Source organism: Oryctolagus cuniculus, chromosome 12, assembly GCF_964237555.1.
Source record: "Oryctolagus cuniculus chromosome 12, mOryCun1.1, whole genome shotgun sequence".
Classification (NCBI taxonomy): domain Eukaryota; kingdom Metazoa; phylum Chordata; class Mammalia; order Lagomorpha; family Leporidae; genus Oryctolagus; species Oryctolagus cuniculus.
This window is the reverse complement of record NC_091443.1, coordinates 71842252-71863163: the sequence shown is the minus strand read 5'-3', so window position 1 is coordinate 71863163 and position 20912 is coordinate 71842252. Positions and strand designations below refer to the sequence as shown.

The window sequence follows — 20912 nt, the reverse complement described above, 5'->3', positions numbered from 1 at the left end:
TTGCAGGTGACAACTTTACCCACTGCACCACAACGCCAGCCCCGTTCAGAGAGTTTTTGTATGTTCCAAAGGACTTCTGATTTTTAAAAGAAATCTTAAAATTATTTTTAAAATGTAATTTAAGCCTCTTTTCTTACACAGATGTATGAACTGTATAAACAAGTTACCGGCCGGTGCCATGGCTCAATAGGCTAATCCTCTGCCTTGTGGCGCCGGCATACCGGGTTCTAGTCCCGGTCGGGGCGCTGGATTCTGTCCCGGTTGCCCCTCTTCCAGGCCAGCTCTCTGCTGTGGCCAGGGAGTGCAATGGAGGATGGCCCAAGTACTTGGGCCCTGCACCCCGTGGGAGACCAGGAGAAGCACCTGGCTCCTGCCACCGGATCAGCGCGGTGCGCCGGCCACAGTGGCCATTGGAGGGTGAACCAATGGCAAAAGGAAGACCTTTCTCTCTCTCTCTCTCTCACTATGTAACTCTGCCTGTCAAAAAAAAAAAAAAAAAAAAAAAAAAAGTTACCATTACGTGTGCGCTATTGCTGAAAGGTGTTTTTTTTCCCTGACTGGAGAAGCATTCATTAGCTTGATATTAAATTATAAATAAAGTTTTGGGTCCCAGTGAATACCACTTCAGATTTGGTTCATACAAGTATAAACTTCAAAATTAAAGGACGTAGGAGGATTAATGAGTGAATATTGCTATATTGTTCATATTTTGTCTCTTCCATCCCTTTCCCCTCCTTTTAACAAAGATTTTTGAATATTTACAATGAATTGTTTTTTGAAAATTTAATTTTTCTAGGTATGTATTGAGTGTATCAGGTCTTTAGATTTTCAGATTTATTACTAACCACTTTTGTGAAACATGTCTAAAATTTATTCTGAAAACTATGACAACTTCTTGTATAAATGTAGTGAGTTTGTTGATAAAAAGTTCTAGTTAGGACCATTGCTTTTACAGTAATTGTTTTGAGTAATTAGAAAATTGGCTTGCATTTTACTTACTGGTTTCATTAAAAAGTTTAATTTTATTTACACTATTTATGTTTTTTTTAACTTATATTTAGCAAATATAAATTTCCAAAGTACAGCTTATGGATTACAATGGCTTCCCCCCCCAAAAAAAACTTCCCTCCCACCTGCAATCCTCCCAACTCCTGCTCCCTCTCCCATCCAATTCACATCAAGATTCATTTTCAATTATCTTTATATACAGAAGATCAATTTAGTATATATTAAGTAAAGATTTCAACAGTTTGCACCCATACAGAACATAAAGTGTAAAATACTATTTGAGTACTGGTTATAGCATTAATTCACATTGAACAACACATTAAGGACAGAGATCCTACATGAGGAGTAAGTGCACAGTGACTCCTGTTGTTGACTTTACAAATTGACACTCTTGTTTATGGCGTCAATAATTTCCCTAGGCTCTTGTCATAAGTTGCCAAGGCTATGGAAGCCTTTTGAGTTTGCCGACTCCGATCTTAATTTAGACAAGGTCATAGTCAAAGTGGAGGTTCTCTCCTCCCTTCAGAGAAAGGTACCTCCTTCTTTGATGGCCCGTTCTTTCTATTAGGATCTCACAGAGATCTTTCATTTAGGTCCTCTCTCTCTCTCTCTCTTTTTTTTTTTTTTTTTGCCAGTGTCTTGGCTTCCATGCCTAAAATACTCTCATGGGCTCTTCAGCCAGATCTGAATGCCTTAAGGGCTGATTCTGAGGCCAGAGTGCTGTTTAGGACATCTGCCAGTCTATGAGTCTGCTGTGCATCCCACTTCCCATGTTGGGTCGTTTTCTCCCTTTTTTATTCTATCAGTTAGTATTAGCAGACACTAGTCTTGTTTATGTGATCCCTTTGACTCTTAGACCTATCAGTATGATCGATTGTGAACTGAAATTGATCACTTTGATTAGTGAGATAGCATTGTTACATGCCATCTTGATGGGATTGAATTGGAATCCCCTGGTATGTTTCTAACTCTACCATTTGGGGCAAGTCAGTTTGAGCATGTCCCAAACTGTACATCTCCTCCCTCTCTTATTCCCACTCTTATGTTTAACAGGGATCACTTTTCAGTTAAATTTAAACAACTAAGAATAATTGTGTGTTAATTACAGAGTTCAACCAATAGTATTAAGTGGAACAAAAAAATACTAAAAGGGATAAAGTATTAAGTTGTTCATCAACAGTCAGGATAAGGGCCGATGAAGTCACTCTTTCTCATAGTGTCCATTTCATTTCAACAGGTTTCCTTTTTGGTGCTCAGTTAGTTGTTACCGATCAGGGAGAACATATGATATTTGTCCCTCTGGGGCTGGCTTTTTTCATTCAGCATGATGTGCTCCAGATTCCTCCATTTTGTTGCAAATGACCGGATTTCATTTTTTTTTTTCTGCTGTATAGTATTCTATAGAGTACATATCCCATAATTTCTTTATCCAGTCTACTGTTGATGGGCATTTAGGTTGATTCTATGTCTTAGCTATTGTGAATTGAGCTGCAATAAACATTAATGTGCAGTTTGTTTGTTTGCCAATTTAATTTCCTTTGGGTAAATTCCAAGGAGTGGGATGGCTGGGTTGTATGGTAGGGTTCTATTCAGGTTTCTGAATATATTCAGGTTTTGAGAGGCAGCGAGGGAGATCTCCCAGCCACTGGTTTACTCTCCAATTGGCTGCAAAGGCTTGGTACAGGTTGGGCAAGAGCTGGGAACTCAATCCAGGTCTCCTGTGTGGGTGGTAGGAACCCAGTTACTGAAGCCATTACTGCTGTCTCCCAGAGTCTACATTAGCAGGGTGCTGGAGTGAGGAGCTAGAGCAAGGTATTCAACCCAGGTACTGCGATGTGAGTCTGTGGAGGTCATAACCGTTTGGCTAAATGCATGTCCCTTACTTGGTTTTTAACATTCTGCTTTTTTCCATTTAATATACTGAAAACCACATAAATCCTGTGTAGAGCTTAATGAATCGTGATTCATTAAAAAGTGGACACTTTGTCAGTTACACACACACACATACACACACACACACATACGCACATACATACACGCATACACCTCTACCCCTGTTAAGAAACAGAGTTTTGCCAGTCATCCAGAAGTTTTCCAGGTTCCTCCAAGATACAGCTCTCTCTTTCCTTAGTGGTAACTCGTATCCTGACTTTTGTAGATCTTACTTGTTGCTCATACATGTATCCCTAAATACTGTAGTTTCTTATGTCTTCTAAATCTCTGTAGATGTATTATGAGACAAGGTGTAAAACATGAACTAAAATGGAGTACATGTTACGAATTTGTTTGCTGAGATGTCTGCTGGGAAACTAGTACTCATCACCCTGCTCCCGCCCCCGTCCTCCCCCCCCCCCCCCGCCTCGTTTAACTGTGAGCCAGAAGTTTTTCCCCTAGTTTTTTTTTTTCCGTTCATCTTAAGATATTTTCCTTCCTATTAATTTCATGATACTAATCTAATTTCCTGAAATGGTCAGAAGTAGACTATTTTTTGGACTATTCAAACAAATATAATTATCCTTTAGAACTCCGTTTAATGCTTTTTTATCCCCCAAAGAAAATTAGCAAAAAGCACATTGTTTTGTCTGAATAGCCAGTTCTTTACTTCCAGCTTTATTTTTAGACCCTGAGGTATGACTTCCTTATACTCTTGATTGCTTTAACAGCTTTGATTACATAAGAAGTTATTTCATTGAAATATAGTAACTTTTGATACATTTTTCTTATTTTATTTGATGACTGTCTAAATAACTTGATCATTAAAGTTGACATTGTTATTCCTTTTGGATATTTTGTGAATACTGAGAAGTGACCTAATTACTATTTATAAAGACTATTCTGCTAATTTGTGAATTTATATTAAGTTGTTTGCTCATTTGTTATTAATCATTCTACCTTCTCTTTGAAGAATGTCAAGCTGTCAGCTGAGGTAGAGCCGTTTATTCCCCAGAAGAAGAATCCTGATACATTTATGATCCCTATGGCTCTCCCAAATGATAATGGAAGTGTTTCTGGTGTAGAACCAACTCCAATTCCAAGCTATCTGATTACTTGTTATCCATTTGTGCAGGAAAATCAGTCCAATAGGTAATTTCTTTATTATTGTTTTATTGTGGAGTGGTGGGGAATATAAAAGTTGGCAGAGAATGCTTCTAAATTTTGTTCTTCTGTACCTGTAAACATGAATCGTCTCTGTTTATTTTCTAAGAGGAGTAAAATAAAACCAAATGATGTGGAAATGTGAAAATTGTTTTTTCTTTAAATATTTACTTATTAATTGAAAGAGTTATAGAGAGAGAGAGGGAGAGACAGAAAAGTTTTCCACCTGCTGGTTCACTCCCAAATGGCCACAATGGCTGGAGCTGGGCTGATCCGAAGCCAGGAGCTTCATCCAGGTCTCCCATGTGGGTGCAGGGGCCTAAGGACTTGGGCCATCTTCTACTGCTTTCCCAGGCCATAGCAGAGAGATGGCTTTGAAAAGCAGCAGCCGGGGCTCAAACCCGCGCCCATATGGGAATGCCGGCACTGCAGGTGGCAGCTTTACCTGCTATGCCACAGCACTGACCTTGAAAATTGTTAACATTGTTATCATTCTAAGAGGACATGGAGTTTTTTGGGTATGTCTCTTCTATTGCCATTGAAATATATTTGAAATAAATTGACTGAAAGGGAGGAATGAAGTATATAGAAAGAAATAAACAAAAACTCTTTTTAAGATTAGGTGTCTAATCTCATAATTGCCATGGTGGTCTATGGCTTGAGAAGAAAATGTCAAGGCATAGTCCTTAACTTTGAAGCTTTTGTGGGTAGTTAGCATGTTTCCAGACTCCAGTTTTAATTTGAAGTGTGTGCTGTAGTCTCACAGTGATTTCACACAGTGCTTGCGGTTCAGATAGTGTGTGACCTACTGGTTAAGAGTATATCTCGGGGCCGGCGCCACGGCTCAATAGGCTAATCCTCCACCTTGCGGCGCCGGCACACCGGGTTCTAGTCCCGGTCAGGGCGCCGGATTCTTTCCCGCTTGCCCCTCTTCCAGGCCAGCTCTGCTGTGGCCCGGGAAGGCAGTGGAGGATGGCCCAAGTGCTAGGGCCCTGCACCCGCATAGGAGACCAGGAGAAGCACCTGGCTCCTGCCTTTGGATCAGCGCGGTGCGCCGGCCGCAGCGCGCCAGCCGGGGCGGCCATTGGAGGGTGAACCAACGGCAAAAGGAAGACCTTTCTCTCTGTCTCTCTGTCTCACTGTCCACTCTGCCTGTCAAAAAAAAAAAAAAAAAAAAGTATATCTCGGCCAGCACCGCGGCTCACTAGGCTAATCCTCCACCTGCGGCGCTGGCACCCCGGGTTCTGGTCCCAGTTGGGGCGCCAGATTCTGTCCCGGTTGCTCTTCTTCCGGTCCAGCTCTCTGCTGTGGTCCGGGAAGGCACTGGAGGATGGCCCAAGTGCTTGGGCCCTGCACCTGCATGGGAGACCAGGAAGAAGCACCTGGCTTCCTGGCTTAAGACTGGTGCAGTGCACCAGCCGTAGTGACCATTTGGGGGGTGAACCAACAGAAGGAAGACCTTTCTCTCTGTCCTCTGTCTCTCTCTTTCATTGTCTATAACTCTCTCTCACTGTCTAACTCTGCCTGGCAAAAAAAAAAAAAAAAATGTATCTCATGAAACACAGAATAGCCTTTCTGACCCTGCTTAGTTTGCCTGAGTGATTGCATTTCATTGATGTAGTTCCTTTTTTGAAGTATTGAAGTCCTTTCAACCTTTTTCAAGTTATGTTGCACAGAAAATTGTATTTTTCTGGCATTATGGGGTAAATGGATGAGGCAGGTGGTGACTTTAGGCTCAGCCCAACTATCCCCGAGGGCTGAGACAATCAGTATTTCTACACAAATATAATACATTGTGTCAGTGCACATTTTTTGAGAAATTCTGGATGTATGATATGTGAGGCCATTGAACTACCTTCTCAGGTATTAAATATTCAAGTTAATATTGTGAGATTCTTAAAACAGAATCTTGGGATTGGATAAACAGTCCAAACTAAAGGATCCTTTTCAGTTGAAATTAACATTTATATTAAAAATCTTAGACCTGTTAATGTACAAGATGATTCATAGCCTTAATTTAATAGTACTGTTTTTCTGTTTGACAAAATGGCCAAGTGTACAGTATGATGTTTTTAAATATTTATTTATTTATTTGAAAGGCAGAATTACAGAGAAAGAGTTAGGGACACAGAGGAGAGAGATCTTAACATATATTGACTCACTCCCCACATGGCCACAACTGTTGGGACTGGGCCAGGCTAAAGCCAGGAGCCTAGAGCTTCTTCTGAGTCTCCCTTGTGTTTGCAGGAGCCCAAGCACTTGGGAAATCTTCTGCTTTCCAAGGCACATTAGCAGGGAGCTGGATTGGAAGTGGAATAGTCAGGTCTTGAACCAGCACCCATATGGGATGCTGGTGTTGCAGGTGGTGGCTTTACCCGCTGTGCCACAGTGCAGACCCTGATAAGTTTGTTTTCTTGCCTTACCAAATAATCTTTGAGAATACATGAGTGAGACTGCAGATTAGTTTAAAATATTTTTAGAATTTTAAGAGATATTTTTCCATTATGCTTTGTCACAAAATTATTGAATACTTTGTCACAGGAATATTGAAGGAAAACTCTGCTTCAACTCCCCCCAGCTCAAACCCCTCATTCATCAGCAGTGCTGTGCAGCAAGGGGATGCTGGGGCAGGAAGACTTGCTGGTTCTAATAGGAACCCTATTAGAAGAAGCTGTAATGCTGGAGATAAGATGTCAGTGGACAAGTTTTCTTTTTCTCTTCTTTTCCCTAGACCTGGAGTATTCTTTCATTGCTAAAGAAGGGAGCCAGGAAAACAGGTGGACTTTGCCAAGTGGTTAGGAAGGATGGGAAAGAGGAGGCCCTGGGGTTGAACAGAAAATGAGTTAGAGGAATTCAGTCACCCTGTGAAATGATGATCTTACACAATGATCACCTTGCTTTGCTTTTTGCAAGAGGCAGTCACAGTTGTTAGCATTGATGGGAACCTTGCACTGCTGTTGTTTGCTTACCCAGCAGCAAGATGTTTTAAGCAGAAGTTTCTTGAGAAGGCTGAGGGCAGAGTTACATACAAATAATAATAGTTTGTGGAATGCCATAAAACTCATCAGGTTGGATTCCTTTATACTGTCATTTAAATGTTTATTGCATGTACCTAATCTCTAATTCAAGCAAAGAAATTTGTAAGATGGTAATTTTGTCCCCTTTCCCAGACTTATGAAGCCACTGTTTGTTCTGTTTTTTATTAAACAAAGTTAAGAGATTTTGTTTGTTTTTAGACTTGTAAATAGATTTGTTCTGGTTTTATTTGGTTTTGCAGACAATTTCCTTTATATAACAATGATATACGATGGCAACAGCCCAATCCAAACCCCACTGGACCATACCTTGCCTACCCCATTATATCTGCTCAGCCACCTGTTTCGACAGAGTATACATATTATCAGCTGATGCCAGCGCCATGTGCCCAAGTTATGGGTTTCTATCATCCTTTTCCTACACCTTACTCCAGCACCTTTCAAGCTGCAAATACTGTAAATGCTGTAACCACAGAATGCACTGAGCGTCCAAGTCAGCTTGGACAGGTCTTCCCGTTGTCCAGTCACCGAAGCAGAAACTGTAATAGAGGGCCAGTGGTACCAAAAGTAAGTGGCTGTTTTTGATTGGATTTTACATCTAATATTTCTTTGGTAATACTTGTGTAAGTGATGTATTTCTTGCATTGATTGACCTTTAATGCTGATTTTACTACAGAGCATTTCATTCACTAATATAGTATCAAGAGTATGTTATTTAAAAATAATTTTTTCTGTCTTGTTTATTGTTCCTTCACTTTTGATTGGTGGTATGATTAAGTCATCTTTATGATCCTTCCAAGAACTTTACATAAACACAGTGCACAAGTATGTCTGAGTTATTTTAATTTAGTCATGAAAATTGCATGGTGACACCAACGTTAATAAATGGTTAATGTGGATGCTATGCTAATGGGATTGAACAGCTCATGCACTTCAAGGTATTTTAGTGTTCAGATATCAGCAGGAGACATTCTTCTGGAAAAAAATTTGTGATTCATTAGATCCCTTCAACTTCATTGGTTCAGTTCTATGAATTTTTAGAAATGCACAGGAATAGCACTTTGTTATTTGAGAGGTACTTTGCTATTACATGAATAAGGAGTCTCCTAAGGCTGGAGAAAGTGCAGATAGCATATGAAACCACGTTTATTCAGGGCCAGCCATTTAATTAAGTTTAAAAAACACACATATGTAAGAGAAATTAAGGGTTATTGTAGGCTACTTTTTCATTGTGACCTTAATATTAAAGCTAATAAGAGGAAAAGCCATGTTTTTAGTCAGCACTTTGGAGCTCCTAGAAGACACACATTATGCGTGTACCATCAAAGGATTGATGCTTTCCCTGCATTCCATTAGCCCAACTTCTTTAGTGAAAAAAAAAAAAAACAAAAAAAAAACAAAAAAAACACTGTACTTCCTCTTCACATAATTTTTACAAATTAAAAAACAAATAAGCATCTGAAGTTATTTTGAGAAGTTTATAGTCGTTGCTCATGGAAGCTCTCTGAGTCAAGGGACATCCTTTGAGTCCTCTGAGAATGAGGAGGTAAGTACTGGAAGTCCGATAATAGTATATAGTTCCAGATGTTCAAGGAATGTAATTTCTCAGAATGCACTTCTAGTTTAAATTAGGAAGTTATAGAAGTTAAATTCAGCATTCTGTTTTATATATTGCTATTGAATGATGAACACTCATATTTTAAAAAGTCAAGGAAGGATCAGCTTTTATATATTTTCTTTCTGAACTCTGAAGCAGATTTTTTGGACATTATTATTATGAAACTAAAATTTAGTGTTGGGATTTCATAATCCTTTTTATTACCCTTTTAAATAAATGCATAGAACCCCACATATGATATGATTATACCCTTGTTATTTATTACTTATTAAGAAAATAAAAAGTGCAAGTAACAAAAGTGGATTATAGTTTATTTGTCATAGTAGTGTTAACAGCTATTAGAAAAATGTGTGTAAGTATGGGTATAACACATTATTCAGCCTACCAGCCTTCTTTGCAGATAATTTCATGAAACACTAAGAGTAACCCTTTTTCCCCACACCAAGTTAGAACATACATTTAATGTATTTTTTAAGTAAATGTGTATTTTATAGTGTTTGGCATACTGAATACTTTCTTTTTTAATTTAATTTAAATCAGCAGCAGCTTTTACAACAGCACATAAAAAGCAAAAGACCGCTGGTGAAAAATGTAGCTACTCAGAAAGAAACAAATGCAATGGGTCCTGATAATCGATCAAAAATTGTGCTTTTGGTGGACGCTTCACAGCAAACTGGTAAGGCGAAGGTTCTTAAGTCACTGATTTTACCTTTTTTCATACATTAACTTTACAGTTGAACACTACCTTTCAGGATTCTAGACTTTTCATCCTTTGATTTGTCTTGTCATTTTGTGAAATTCTCTAGGAGGCATAAAACAATGTTCTTTCAACTTGCTTTCTGGTGTTATGTACAATTTGGAGCAGAATTTGAGGTTCCTTTTGCCTTTAGTGGGGCTGTTCAGAAATCAGAGATGTAATTTTGCACATACTAGACATTTGAGTGACCCATTTTGGTAGAAATCAAAATTGATTGTGTTTTTTATAACTAGTTTACAACTTTTTATAAGTCATTCTAAAATTGTGTAACGTTTTTAGAAATGACTTAGTACTGAGTTTTCTGTGCCACATGTAAGCATAGGTCTGACCAAACCTGTGAATGACGTCTATATTCTGTCACACAGAGAAAAACTTCAGTCAGTTATAGTGTCAGCATTTTTTAGAGGACTGTATCAGCATTAAATAATAAAAAAAAAAAAACTTTATCTGGCAATAGATAATTTTTTTTTTTTTTTTTTTTTTTTTGGACAGGCAGAGTTAGACAGTGAGAGAGAGACAGAGAGAAAGGTCTTCCTTTTCCGTTGGTTCACCCCACAAATGGCCACTATGGCTGGTGTGCTGCGGCTGGCGCGCTGCGCCGATCCAAAGCCAGGAGCCAGGTGCTTCTTCCTGGTTTCCCATGTGGGTGCAGGGCCCAAGCACTTGGGCCATCCTCCACTGCCCTCCTGGGCCACAGCAGAGAGCTGGACTGGAAGAGGAGCAACCAGGATAGAATCCGGCGCCTCAACCGGGACTAGAACCCAGGGTGCCGGTGCCGCAGGCGGAGGATTAGCCAAGTGAGCCGTAGTGCCAGCTAATAGATAATTAATATTCTTATAACATTCTAGATATTGACTATTTTATTTCATGAAATTCTAATTTGTATCTCTGGTCTCCGCTTCTTATCTGCAGAGTAGATGTTTGTTTTCTCTGACCCGCTCTCACTGAGTATAACAAAAAGTTCTTTTTTTCCTAAATTTTTAAATATTTTTTAAAAGATTTATTTATTTGAAAGTTAGAGAGAGAAAGAGAAAAAGAGTACTTCTACCTGCTGGTTCACTCCCCAAATGACTGCAACAACCAGGCTGGGCCAGGCTGGAGCCAGGAGCCAGGAGCTTCATCCAGCCTCCCACATAGGTGCATGGGTCCAAGCATTTGAGTCATCTACTGCTTTCCCAGGTGGATTAGCAAGGAGCTGGATTGGAAATGGAGCAGCCAGGACTCAAACCAGTGTCCATGTGGGATGCTGGCATTGCAGGTGGTAACCTGTTATACCACAAAGTTGTCCCCCCAAAAAATCCTTGTTAATGATCCAAGACCAACAATTAGAGCTGTTCAAAGGCACATTTATGTTTTATTTCTGTATAGCCTATACTCAAATAAGGTTTGATAATGAGTAATTTAGCTTATGCTTTATTTTCATTTGGGTATGCCTTTTCTTTTGGATGACTATTCCAGTTTCTTTTACAATGGCTTAGATCCATTAGGAACAGAGAAAGGATCTAAGAATCAGTTAAATCTTGGTAATATTATAGTCACCGTGGTTTGTAGTAAGATGAACAGATTCTTTTTTTTTTTTTTTTTTTTTTTTTTTTTTTTTTTTTTTGACAGGCAGAGTGGACAGTGAGAGAGAGAGACAGAGAGAGAAAGGTCTTCCTTTTGCCGTTGGTTCACCCTCCAATGGCCGCCGCTGCAGCCGGCGCACCGCGCTGATCCGATGGCAGGAGCCAGGAGCCAGGTGCTTTTCCTGGTCTCCCATGGGGTGCAGGGCCCAAGCACCTGGGCCATCCTCCACTGCACTCCCTGGCCATAGCAGAGAGCTGGCCTGGAAGAGGGGCAACCGGGACAGAATCCGGAGCCCCGACCGGGACTAGAACCCGGTGTGCCGGCGCCGCAAGGTGGAGGATTAGCCTATTGAGCCACGGCGCCGGCTCAGATGAACAGATTCTAACAGGTGCTTAGGGGATGTATGGAAAAGGTTTATTGCTATGTGATATATTAAAATTTTTTCTGTTCTGGTCATTCCTAGTCATAGTGTCCATTTCTGATGCTTTAAACCCTGGGAAAGCCATTAAAAATTACCCTTCCTGAGGGTAGTTATTGGACCTAGCAGTTCAGCTGCCCAGTGGGATGCCCATGTCGCTTACCGGAACGCCTGGGTTTGAGTACTGCCTATGCTCCCCATTCTTGCTTCCTGTCAACGTACATCTTGGGGGTGATAGCTCAGTTAGTTGGGTTCCTGCTACCCAAGTAGGAGACATGGATTGAGTTCCTGGCTTCTAGGCAATTCCAGAGTGAACCAATGGATGAAAGCTCTGTCTCTGCATCTTAAAAAAAAAGTACTAAAAATTGTCCCTGTCTAGTTTTGTCATTAACTTACCAAAATGATAAGCTTTATGAAGTATTAGAATTAGAAAATGGGGAGTGGTTGTTTAGCCTGCTGTACCCCACATCAGAGTGCCTGGGTTCAACACCTGGCTCCTGACTCCAGCTTCCTGCAAATACAGACTGTGGGAGATAGCAAATAATGGCTCAAGTAATTAGATTTTGGGGCCTACGCTGTGGCATAGTAGATTAAGCCTCTCATATGGGTGTTTCAAGTACAGACTGCTTTACTTCCAGTCCATCTCTCTGCTAACGGCCTGGGAAAGTAGCAGAAGACAACCCAAGTGCTTGGGCCCCTGCACCCGCGTGGGAAACCTGGAAGAAGCTCCTGGCTCCTGGCTTTGGATTGGCCCAGCTCTGGCCATTGTAGCCATTTGGGGAGTAAAGACCTCCCTCTTTGTCTCTCTCTCTCTCTCTCTCTCTCTCTCTCTCTCTCTGTAACTCTGCCTCTCAAATAAATAAATAAATCTTTTTTTAAAAAGTAATTAGATTTCTGCCAACCATATAGAAGACCTTTGGGACGTGAACTGGCAAATGGAAGGGCTGTTTCTGTCTCGTCTCAAGCAAAATGAAAAATAAGGTTAAACTAAAAAATTGTGTAAGAATTAGATGATAAAAAGATAAAGATATAATTTAAATAGAAGACTGTACGTTCTTATCGGTACTTTCATTGTTAGTTTGCTTTTAATTTCTGGGTATTAATTTATGTCAGAGAAAGAATTATGTATTATGTAACAAATTTGTCTTTTCATTTGTAACAAATTTTTACTTTTGCACATAGGCTTATAGTATTTAATAAGAGTTTAATAAGATAGCTAGATGTGAAATAATATATTAAAGTTAATTGCATTTCAGCGAGCCATCAGCCAACGAAATTTATTTATTTATTTTTAATAGATTTATTTATACAAAAGTCAGAGTTACACAGAGAGGAGAGGCAGAGAAACAGAGAGAGGTCTTCCATCTGATGGTTCACTCCCCAATTGGCCGCAACGGTGGAGCTGTGCCTATCCGAAGCCAGGAGCCAGGATCGTCTTCCCGGTCTCCCATGTGGGTACAGGGGCCCAAGGACTTGGGCCATCTTCTGCTTTCCCAGGCATAGCAGAGAGCTAGATGGGAATTGGAGCAGCCAGGTCTTGAACCGCCACCCATATGGGATGCTCGCACTTCAGGCCAGGGTGTTAACCCGCTGCACCACAGTGCTGGCCCCAGCCAACAAAATTTAAGACAAGATATAATTTATAATAGCAAAAGAAATAGTTTCTGGAAATAAATCTTAGAGATGTATGAGATATAATATGTATAAAACCGTAAGACTTTCACCATAGGACCTTAGAAAAATCTATATATTCATGCAAGATGATTTGCAATTTTAAGTGTCAGTTTTCCCTGAGTTAGTCTATACATTCAGTGCAATCCTGTTGAAATTTTAGTAGGAATTTTTGGACAATTTGACAAATTAATTCTAAAACAGGAGCAGTGGTTTGAGAAGAGCCAACACATCCCTGGAAAAGAACCTTTCCTTTAGATATTAAGACTTATACAGGGCCAGCGCTATGGTGCATCGAGTTAAAGGCCCAACTTGCAGCGCCAGCATCCCATATGGGCACCAGTGCTGCCTTCTCTTCTGAGCTATCTCTGTGCTATGGCCGAGGGAAGCAGTAAAAGATGGCCCAAGTTCTTGGGTCCCTGTGCCCGTGTGGGAGACCTGGAAGAAGCTCCTAGCTCTTGGCTTCGGATCAGCTCAGCTCTGGCTGTTGTGGTCATTTGAGGAGTGAACCAACGGAATGGAAGACCTCTCCCTGGCTCTACCTCTCTCTCTACTCTGTCTTTCAAATCAGTAAAATAAATCTTTTAAAACAAAAAGACTTCTTAAGCCACCTTGAATCCTATAGGTTAAATTATCAGTGCCATACACAAAAACCGAACAGAACAGAAAGCCCAGAAATAGACTCTGCCTATATGGAAATGCATGGCACATGACAGATAGTGCTAACTCTCATTTATACCTCACGCGAATCTATTTCAGATGGATTAAGGACTTAATGGGCAAACCAATGGTAGAAAAAAAAAATAGGGGCAGATGTCATGATTGCCAAGAGGAAACTCTTTCTGAAATGTTGATTATTTAAAGTGAATAAGTCAAAAAGAGTAAGTCACAAACTTGGAAAAGATTTTTGCCGTGTATATAATTGACAAAGGATTAATCTATATAAAGAATTCATATTAATTAGTAAGGAAGTGATCCCATCCTGTACTTGGAGTCCCTGGGGCACAGTGCCAGGCATCTGAAAGAAGTTGTCAGGTGTTTAGGATTCTTTGTTTTGACCTAAACACCCACTCATATGAATGTATCCAAATGGAATCTCTCCCTAGAAGAGAAGGGGCTGTTTGATTAAAGATGCACATTAAAGCAGTGCCATAAAAACACTGTCCAGTAGCAGGTGATGAGTCTTAAAAAAGTACAGTATACCCATTCAGTAATACAGAGCTATATTACAGTATTTTTTTTTTTTTTTTTGACAGGCAGAGTGGACAGTGAGAGAGAGAGACAGAGAGAAAGGTCTTCCTTTTCCATTGGTTCACCCCTCAATGGCCGCTGCGGCCGGCGCACCACGCTGATCCGAAGGCAGGAGCCAGGTGCTTCTCCTGGTCTCCCATGGGGTGCAGGGCCCAAGCACTTGGGCCATCCTCCACTGCACTCCCAGGCCACAGCAGAGAGCTGGACAGGAAGAGGAGTCACCAGGACAGAATCTGGCGCCCCGACTGGGACTAGAACCCGGGGTGCTGGCGCCGCAGGCAGAGGATTAGCCTAGTGAGCCATGGCGCTGGCCACAGTATTTTTTTAATAGAAGATTTATTTATTTGAAAGAGTTAGAGAGGGAGGGGAAAGAGAGAGTTTTCATCTGCTGGTTCACTCCCCAGATGACCCCAAGTGCCAGAGCTGAGCCTGGCTGAAGCTAGGAGCTTCATCTGGGTCTCCCATATGGGTCTAAGCACTTGGGCCATCTTCTGCTTTTCCAAGCACATTAGCAGGAAGCTGGATTAGAAGTGGAGCAGCTGGGACTTGAACCTCCTCCTGTATGGGATGCTAGCACTGCAGACAGCATCTTAACTCACTGTGCCACAGTGCTGGCTCCTACAGTATTTTCTGAAACATATCACAACATAGAACATAGTATTAAATAGATGATGACTCAAAATTGTGTTACTGTTACATAAAAATGTAGGGGCAGAAGTGTAGCTAAAGGAACAGTTGTGATTTATTGGGAGATGATTATAAGTGTTTTTGTTTTGGGAATGTCTTACTATGATTACAGTTTGCAAAATAAGAATAAAAAATAGTAGGAAAATGGGTAGAAGTTAAAAATAAATTAACAGAATTTTACAAAAGGGAAAGCATTATTGTTTCTAAAAAATACCAGAAAAGGTATTAAACCTCATTATTAAGCAGAAAATGCAAATTGAAACCCACAGTAAACCCCCTTTTTACTACAGGTTGGCAAAAATTATACTTTAGGGAACAGTTTCAAATATTTGTTGAATATATGAATCACTGGGGATATGTGTATGTATGTATATATACTGCTGGTAGAGTGTTAATTGTTTTATCCAACTTAAAAAATGATTTGGTATTTTCATTCATGTGGCATTCATGTGTCTGTATAAGGGTGCTTACAGCAGTATTTTTTAAATTTTTTATTTATTTTTATTTATTTATTTTGACAGGCAGAGTTAGACAGTGAGAGAAAGAGAGACAGAGAGAAAGGTCTTCCTTCCGTTGGTTCACCCCCCAAATGGCCGCTACAGCCGGCGCTGCGCCGATCTGAAGCCAGGAGCCAGGTGCTTCCTCCTGGTCTCCCATTTGGGTGCAGGGCCCAAGCACTTGGGCCATCCTCCACTGCCTTCCCAGGCCACAGCAGAGAGCTGGATTGGAAGAGGAGCAATCGGGACAGAATCCGGTGCTCCGACCAGGACTAGAACCCAGGGTGCCGGCGCTGCAGGCGGAAGATTAGCCTAGTGAGTCACGGCACTGGCCTACAGCAGTATTTTTTTAAAGATTTTATTTATTTATTTATTTGAGAGGTACAGACAGTGACAGGAAGAGACATAGAGAAAGGTCTTCCATCCACTAGTTCACTCCCCAAATCGCTGCAACAGCTGGAGCTGAGCTGATCCGAAGCCAAGAGCCAGGAGCTTCTTCCAGGTCTCCCACGTGGGTGCAGGGACCCAGCATCTGGACCATCTTCTAGTGCTTTTCCAGGCCATAGTGGAGAGCTGGATTGGAAGAGGAGTAGCCAGGACTAGAACCGGCGCCCATGTGGGATGCTGGTGCCGCAGGCGGAGGATTAACCTACTGAGCCACAACACCAGGCCCAGCAGTATTGTTCTTTTTTTTATTTTTTTAAGATTTGTATTTATTTATTTGACAGGTAGAGTTACAGACAGTGAGAGAGAGACAGAGAGAAAGGTCTTCTTTCCATTGGTTCACCCCCCAAATGGCCGCTACAGCCGGTGCTGCGCCGATCTGAAGCCAGGAGCCAGGTGCTTCTTCCTGGTCTCCCATGCGGGTGCAGGGGCCCAAGCACTTGGGCCATCCTGCATTGCCCTCCTGGGCCACAGAAGAGAGCTGGACTGGAAGAGGAGCAGCCGGAACTAGAACCCGGTGCCCATATGGGATGCCAGCTCCGCAGGCGGATGATTAACCTGCTGTGCCATGGCACTGGCCCCCAAGCAGTATTGTTCTTAATAGCATTTTTTCAAAGCAATGCAAGTGTCTTATTAATGGTACAATTAGGGCAAATTCATTATGGTGTATTTAGTCTGCATTCCAGTGACGTTAATGAATTTAAGCCACATGCACCTTAAGCAAGTCAGAGAGGAATACCAGCAGTATGATTTTTAAAAATAAAGTTAAGAACTGCAGAATTACATGATTTATGGTTTCCGAATTTAAAATCTATAGTTAAACTAATGGAATGATAAATGCAGAATTCTGAATAGAGGTAATCTCTGCAGATCAAAGAGGATGCGGTAGTGGTTACAGGGCACACAGCGAACTTCAGATGACTGTGATGTTCTCTTTCTTAAATGGCTGGTGGTTGTTAAAGTGTATTAATGATAAAAATATTTCATTCTCTTTTCATCATTACTTGTTAAAAGTGTTAGGAACATCTTACCTTTGCACGTTCTTTTTAAAAAGTCATCACCTATACCTATTTCTCCTCTTAATTAAAGCTTGACATGTTTATTTTCTTATGCCCTTAATGATGATTTAACAAGAATTTATCACTTTGGTCATCACAAAGAATTGTTGCACTTTGTTTTCTTGTAGATTTTCCATCGGATATTGCTAACAAGTCTCTCTCGGAGAGCACTGCCACAATGCTGTGGAAGTCTAAAGGCAGAAGGAGAAGAGCATCCCACCCCACTGCTGAGTCTTCCAGTGAGCAGGGCGCTAGTGAGGCTGACATTGACAGTGATAGTGGTTACTGTAGTCCCAAACACAGCAACAGCCAGCCTGCAGCAGGGGCTTTGAGAAACCCTGAGTCTGGGACTGTGAATGTATGTACCATGACCTTGATTTCTGCATTATTCATTGACATCAGTATCATTTTTGCATCCTCTACTAATGCTTAAGTATCTATATTCATTAACAATTTCTATAATAATAGGATGGTTAAAATGTATATTTATTACTAATAGAAATTATTTATGAAAAAATATTCTGATTTAATAAGCATGCTTTTACTGTGCATTAACTTATTAAGTGTTTTGCAATGTATGTAATGTAGACAGGCTTTAAGTAGAAAATAATTCTTTTCTTTTTTTTTTTAAGCATGTGGAGTCATCCGTCTGTGCAGGTAATTATTTTATGCATAGTGTTTTTGGTATACTTTCATTCATGTCAGAATTTCCTTTTTTAGTATGAATCTTACTGATACTGCAAGAAGACATTAGAAATCTTTCAGGGATTCAAGTTATTTCTAAATATAGGTTTGTCAAGCAAATTGAGAAAATGCCAGCTGCGAGTATTCTGCAAGATGACACATATTACTAAGAACCAGTATGTCACTTAAAATTTAAAGAAAAATACATAGCATTAAATTTTGATTGAATTACGTACATGAAGGTAGGGGAATATTTAGGTTTTGACATCTTTTGTAAGTAAGTCTTACACTTAAATCTCATTTGTTACAGGTGGTGTAAATTGGTCCAGTGTAACCTGCCAGGCAACTCAGAAAAAACCTTGGATGGAAAAAAATCAAACATTTTCTAGAAGTGGAAGGCAAACTGAACAAAGAAATAATTCACAGGTAATTTGAACTGGGTTGGAGAAATCTGTGATTAAGTATGAGAGGAATTATTTTAAATGTGTTAGTAATAGGCCAGCGCCGCGGTTCAATAGGCTAATCCTCCACCTAGCGGCGCCGGGACACCGGGTTCTAGTCCCGGTCAGGGCGCCGGATTCTTTCCCGGTTGCCCCTCTTCCAGGCCAGCTCTCTGCTGTGGCCCGGGAAGGCAGTGGAGGATGGCCCAAGTGCTTGTGCCCTACACCCCAGGGGAGACCAGGAGAAGCACCTGGCTCCTGGCTTCAGATCAGTGCAGTGCGCTGGCCGCAGCGTGCCAGCCGTGGCAGCCATTGTAGGGTGAACCAATGGCAAAAGGAAGACCTTTCTCTCTCTTTCTCTCTCACTATCCACTCTGCCTGTCAAAAAAAAAAAGTGTTAATAATAGTGAGCTACCATGATGTCTGAAACATTTCTAAGTGGCTTAACCAATAAAATTTATTTAAATAATGAAACAAAATGATAACAACTTGAAAAACAGCATGAGTATATGAATAAGGAATAATGGCATTTCCCCGGTGATGGTTGCCTGCTGCTGTAATGTGGCCTGATTGGGCAGCTTGCTTCAGGCCATGAGCAAGGTCTAGCTGCAGTGTAGCGAGCAGGCTGCTCATTGCCATTAACTTCTACTAGCTGTATCTGCCTGCACTGGCTGGCTGTGAAGTCGGGGAGTTGTTTATTGGTCAGTATAATCCTTCTCATTTTTTTATATAGACTTCATAGATTCCTTAATCAAGTTAAGGAATTAAAGCTATCATAGAATAGATTTGTGGATGAACAAAAATAAGAGCTAGTAATTTATGGATTAAGTTTCCCCATGACTTGCCTGTTTCTTTGTCTCCCTGAAAGGAAGTACTTTAGATCTACTTTCGCATTAATTAGGCTGTTAGGAGAACAAACAGAATAATGCCCTCTGCCCTGTAGTGATTGCAAAAAGGAATTACTGTTGTTTGTTTCAGGCTTGTGAGGCAATGTAGCTCATTAAAAACAAAAGAGTGAAAGCAAGAATCATTTATATAGTTTAAACAAAATCTACAAAATGTTTACTTTTATGTGCTGAAATTTTCTGTTGCAACTGTAACTGTTAGTCTTGCTAAGTTTGCAGTCTTGATACCATTTGTGGTATCAGTAGCCTACTGGAGTGGAAATAATACTGAAGTGAAAAACATTTTATCTCTGTCTCAAAACTGATAAGAAGAGATAAATTGCAAAAAAAAAAAGAGAGAATTATGCAAATACATAGGGTATGTTAAGTTTATTTTTATCTCTCTCTTCTTTCCAGAAGTGGATCCAAGTGCTGACAGCATGTTTGTTTTCTTTCCTACTTCTGATGATTTGTTATTCATGTGCTTTTCTTAAGTATATATTTAATTTTAAGATGAATAATCTTTTTATCTTCTTTTAAGTCAACATTTTTCCCCTTTTGAAATTTATGATTATTTTTGGGCTTCAGAAGTCTTCTATAAATCACATATTTGTATTATCCGATGCTTTTTTATGGGGTAATGTTTCAAGACATTTTAATCTGAGATTTATTTTAATGTGTGATAAAATATGATACAGTCTTATTTTCATGCATGATAAAACATAATGGTGTCGATTTTCAGAGCAGTTAATTAGTTGTCCTAACTTTGTAGCCCTTCTTTCCTCTAGTTCACGCTTCCATTTTAGTTATTTGCTAATTTCTTCTGGCCTAAGTTTTGTTTCTGGGCTGTTTGCTTTGTTCCATTTTTCCGATTTTTCACGTATTTCATAGTTTAATTGTGATGATTTTAAACCTTTTCAAAAATCTGTTTAATGTTTGAAAGGCAGATCATTTTCTGTGTGCTAGTATAATTTTAAATGATGAGGAGAATATAAAAACTGTTTTTTAAAGATTCATTTATTTATTTGAAAGGCAGAGTCACAGAAAGGCAGAGGCAGAGGCAGAGGCAGGAGCAGAGAGAGAGAGAGGTCCTCCATCCGCTGGTTCACTCCCCAAATGGCCGCAACAGCCAGAGCTGAGCCGATCCAAAGCCAGGAGCCAGGAGCTTCTCCTGGGTCTCACACGCGAGTACAGGGGCCCAAGGACTTGGACCATCTTAAACTATTTTCCCAGGCCCTAGCAGAGAATTGGATTGGAAGTGGAGCAGCCGGGACTTGAACTGGCATCCATATGGGACCAGCAATGCAGGTGGTGGCTTTACCCACTATACCACAGCGCTGGCCCCTCTTTTTTTTTTTTTTTCTTTAAGATTTTATTTATTTATTTAAGACGTAGAATTATGGACAGAGAGAAAGGTCTTCCATCTGCTGGTTTACTCCCCAAATGGCCACAATGGCTGGAGCTAGACCAATCTGAAACCAGGAGCCAGGAGCTTCTTCCAGGTCTCCCACATGGTTACAGGGGCCCAAGCATTTGGGCTGTCTTCCACTGCTTTCCCAGGCCATAGTCAGAGAGCTGGATCAGAAGAAGAGCATCTGGGACACAAACTAGCACCCGTATGGGATGCCAGTGCTGCAGGCAGAGGCTTAGCCTAGTATGCTACAGTGCTGGCTGCCGGGTTTGACTTTTTAGAACAAATTATACACATAATGAAAACTCATTAAGTTGTGGCACTTTTGTATACACTTTTGCAAATATGTTATACTTCATTAAAACATTTACTTAAAAATAATAACGA

At 40.5% G+C, this 20912-nt stretch overlaps 1 protein-coding gene across 2 annotated transcripts in view; it reads left to right on the top strand.

Moving 5' to 3' along the window:
* The window catches only part of SECISBP2L (SECIS binding protein 2 like), a 51895-nt gene that overhangs the window by 7339 nt on the left and 23644 nt on the right, over nt 1-20912 (top strand). The window contains exons 2-7 of one of the 2 annotated variants that reach the window (XM_008269039.4): nt 3914-4092; nt 7382-7706; nt 9298-9433; nt 17235-17464; nt 17739-17763; nt 18101-18216. In XM_008269039.4, the coding sequence (XP_008267261.2) occupies nt 3914-4092; nt 7382-7706; nt 9298-9433; nt 17235-17464; nt 17739-17763; nt 18101-18216 (1011 nt within the window). The remainder of the gene's footprint in view (nt 1-3913; nt 4093-7381; nt 7707-9297; nt 9434-17234; nt 17465-17738; nt 17764-18100; nt 18217-20912) is intronic. The other variant, XM_008269040.4, reaches the window with a different exon arrangement.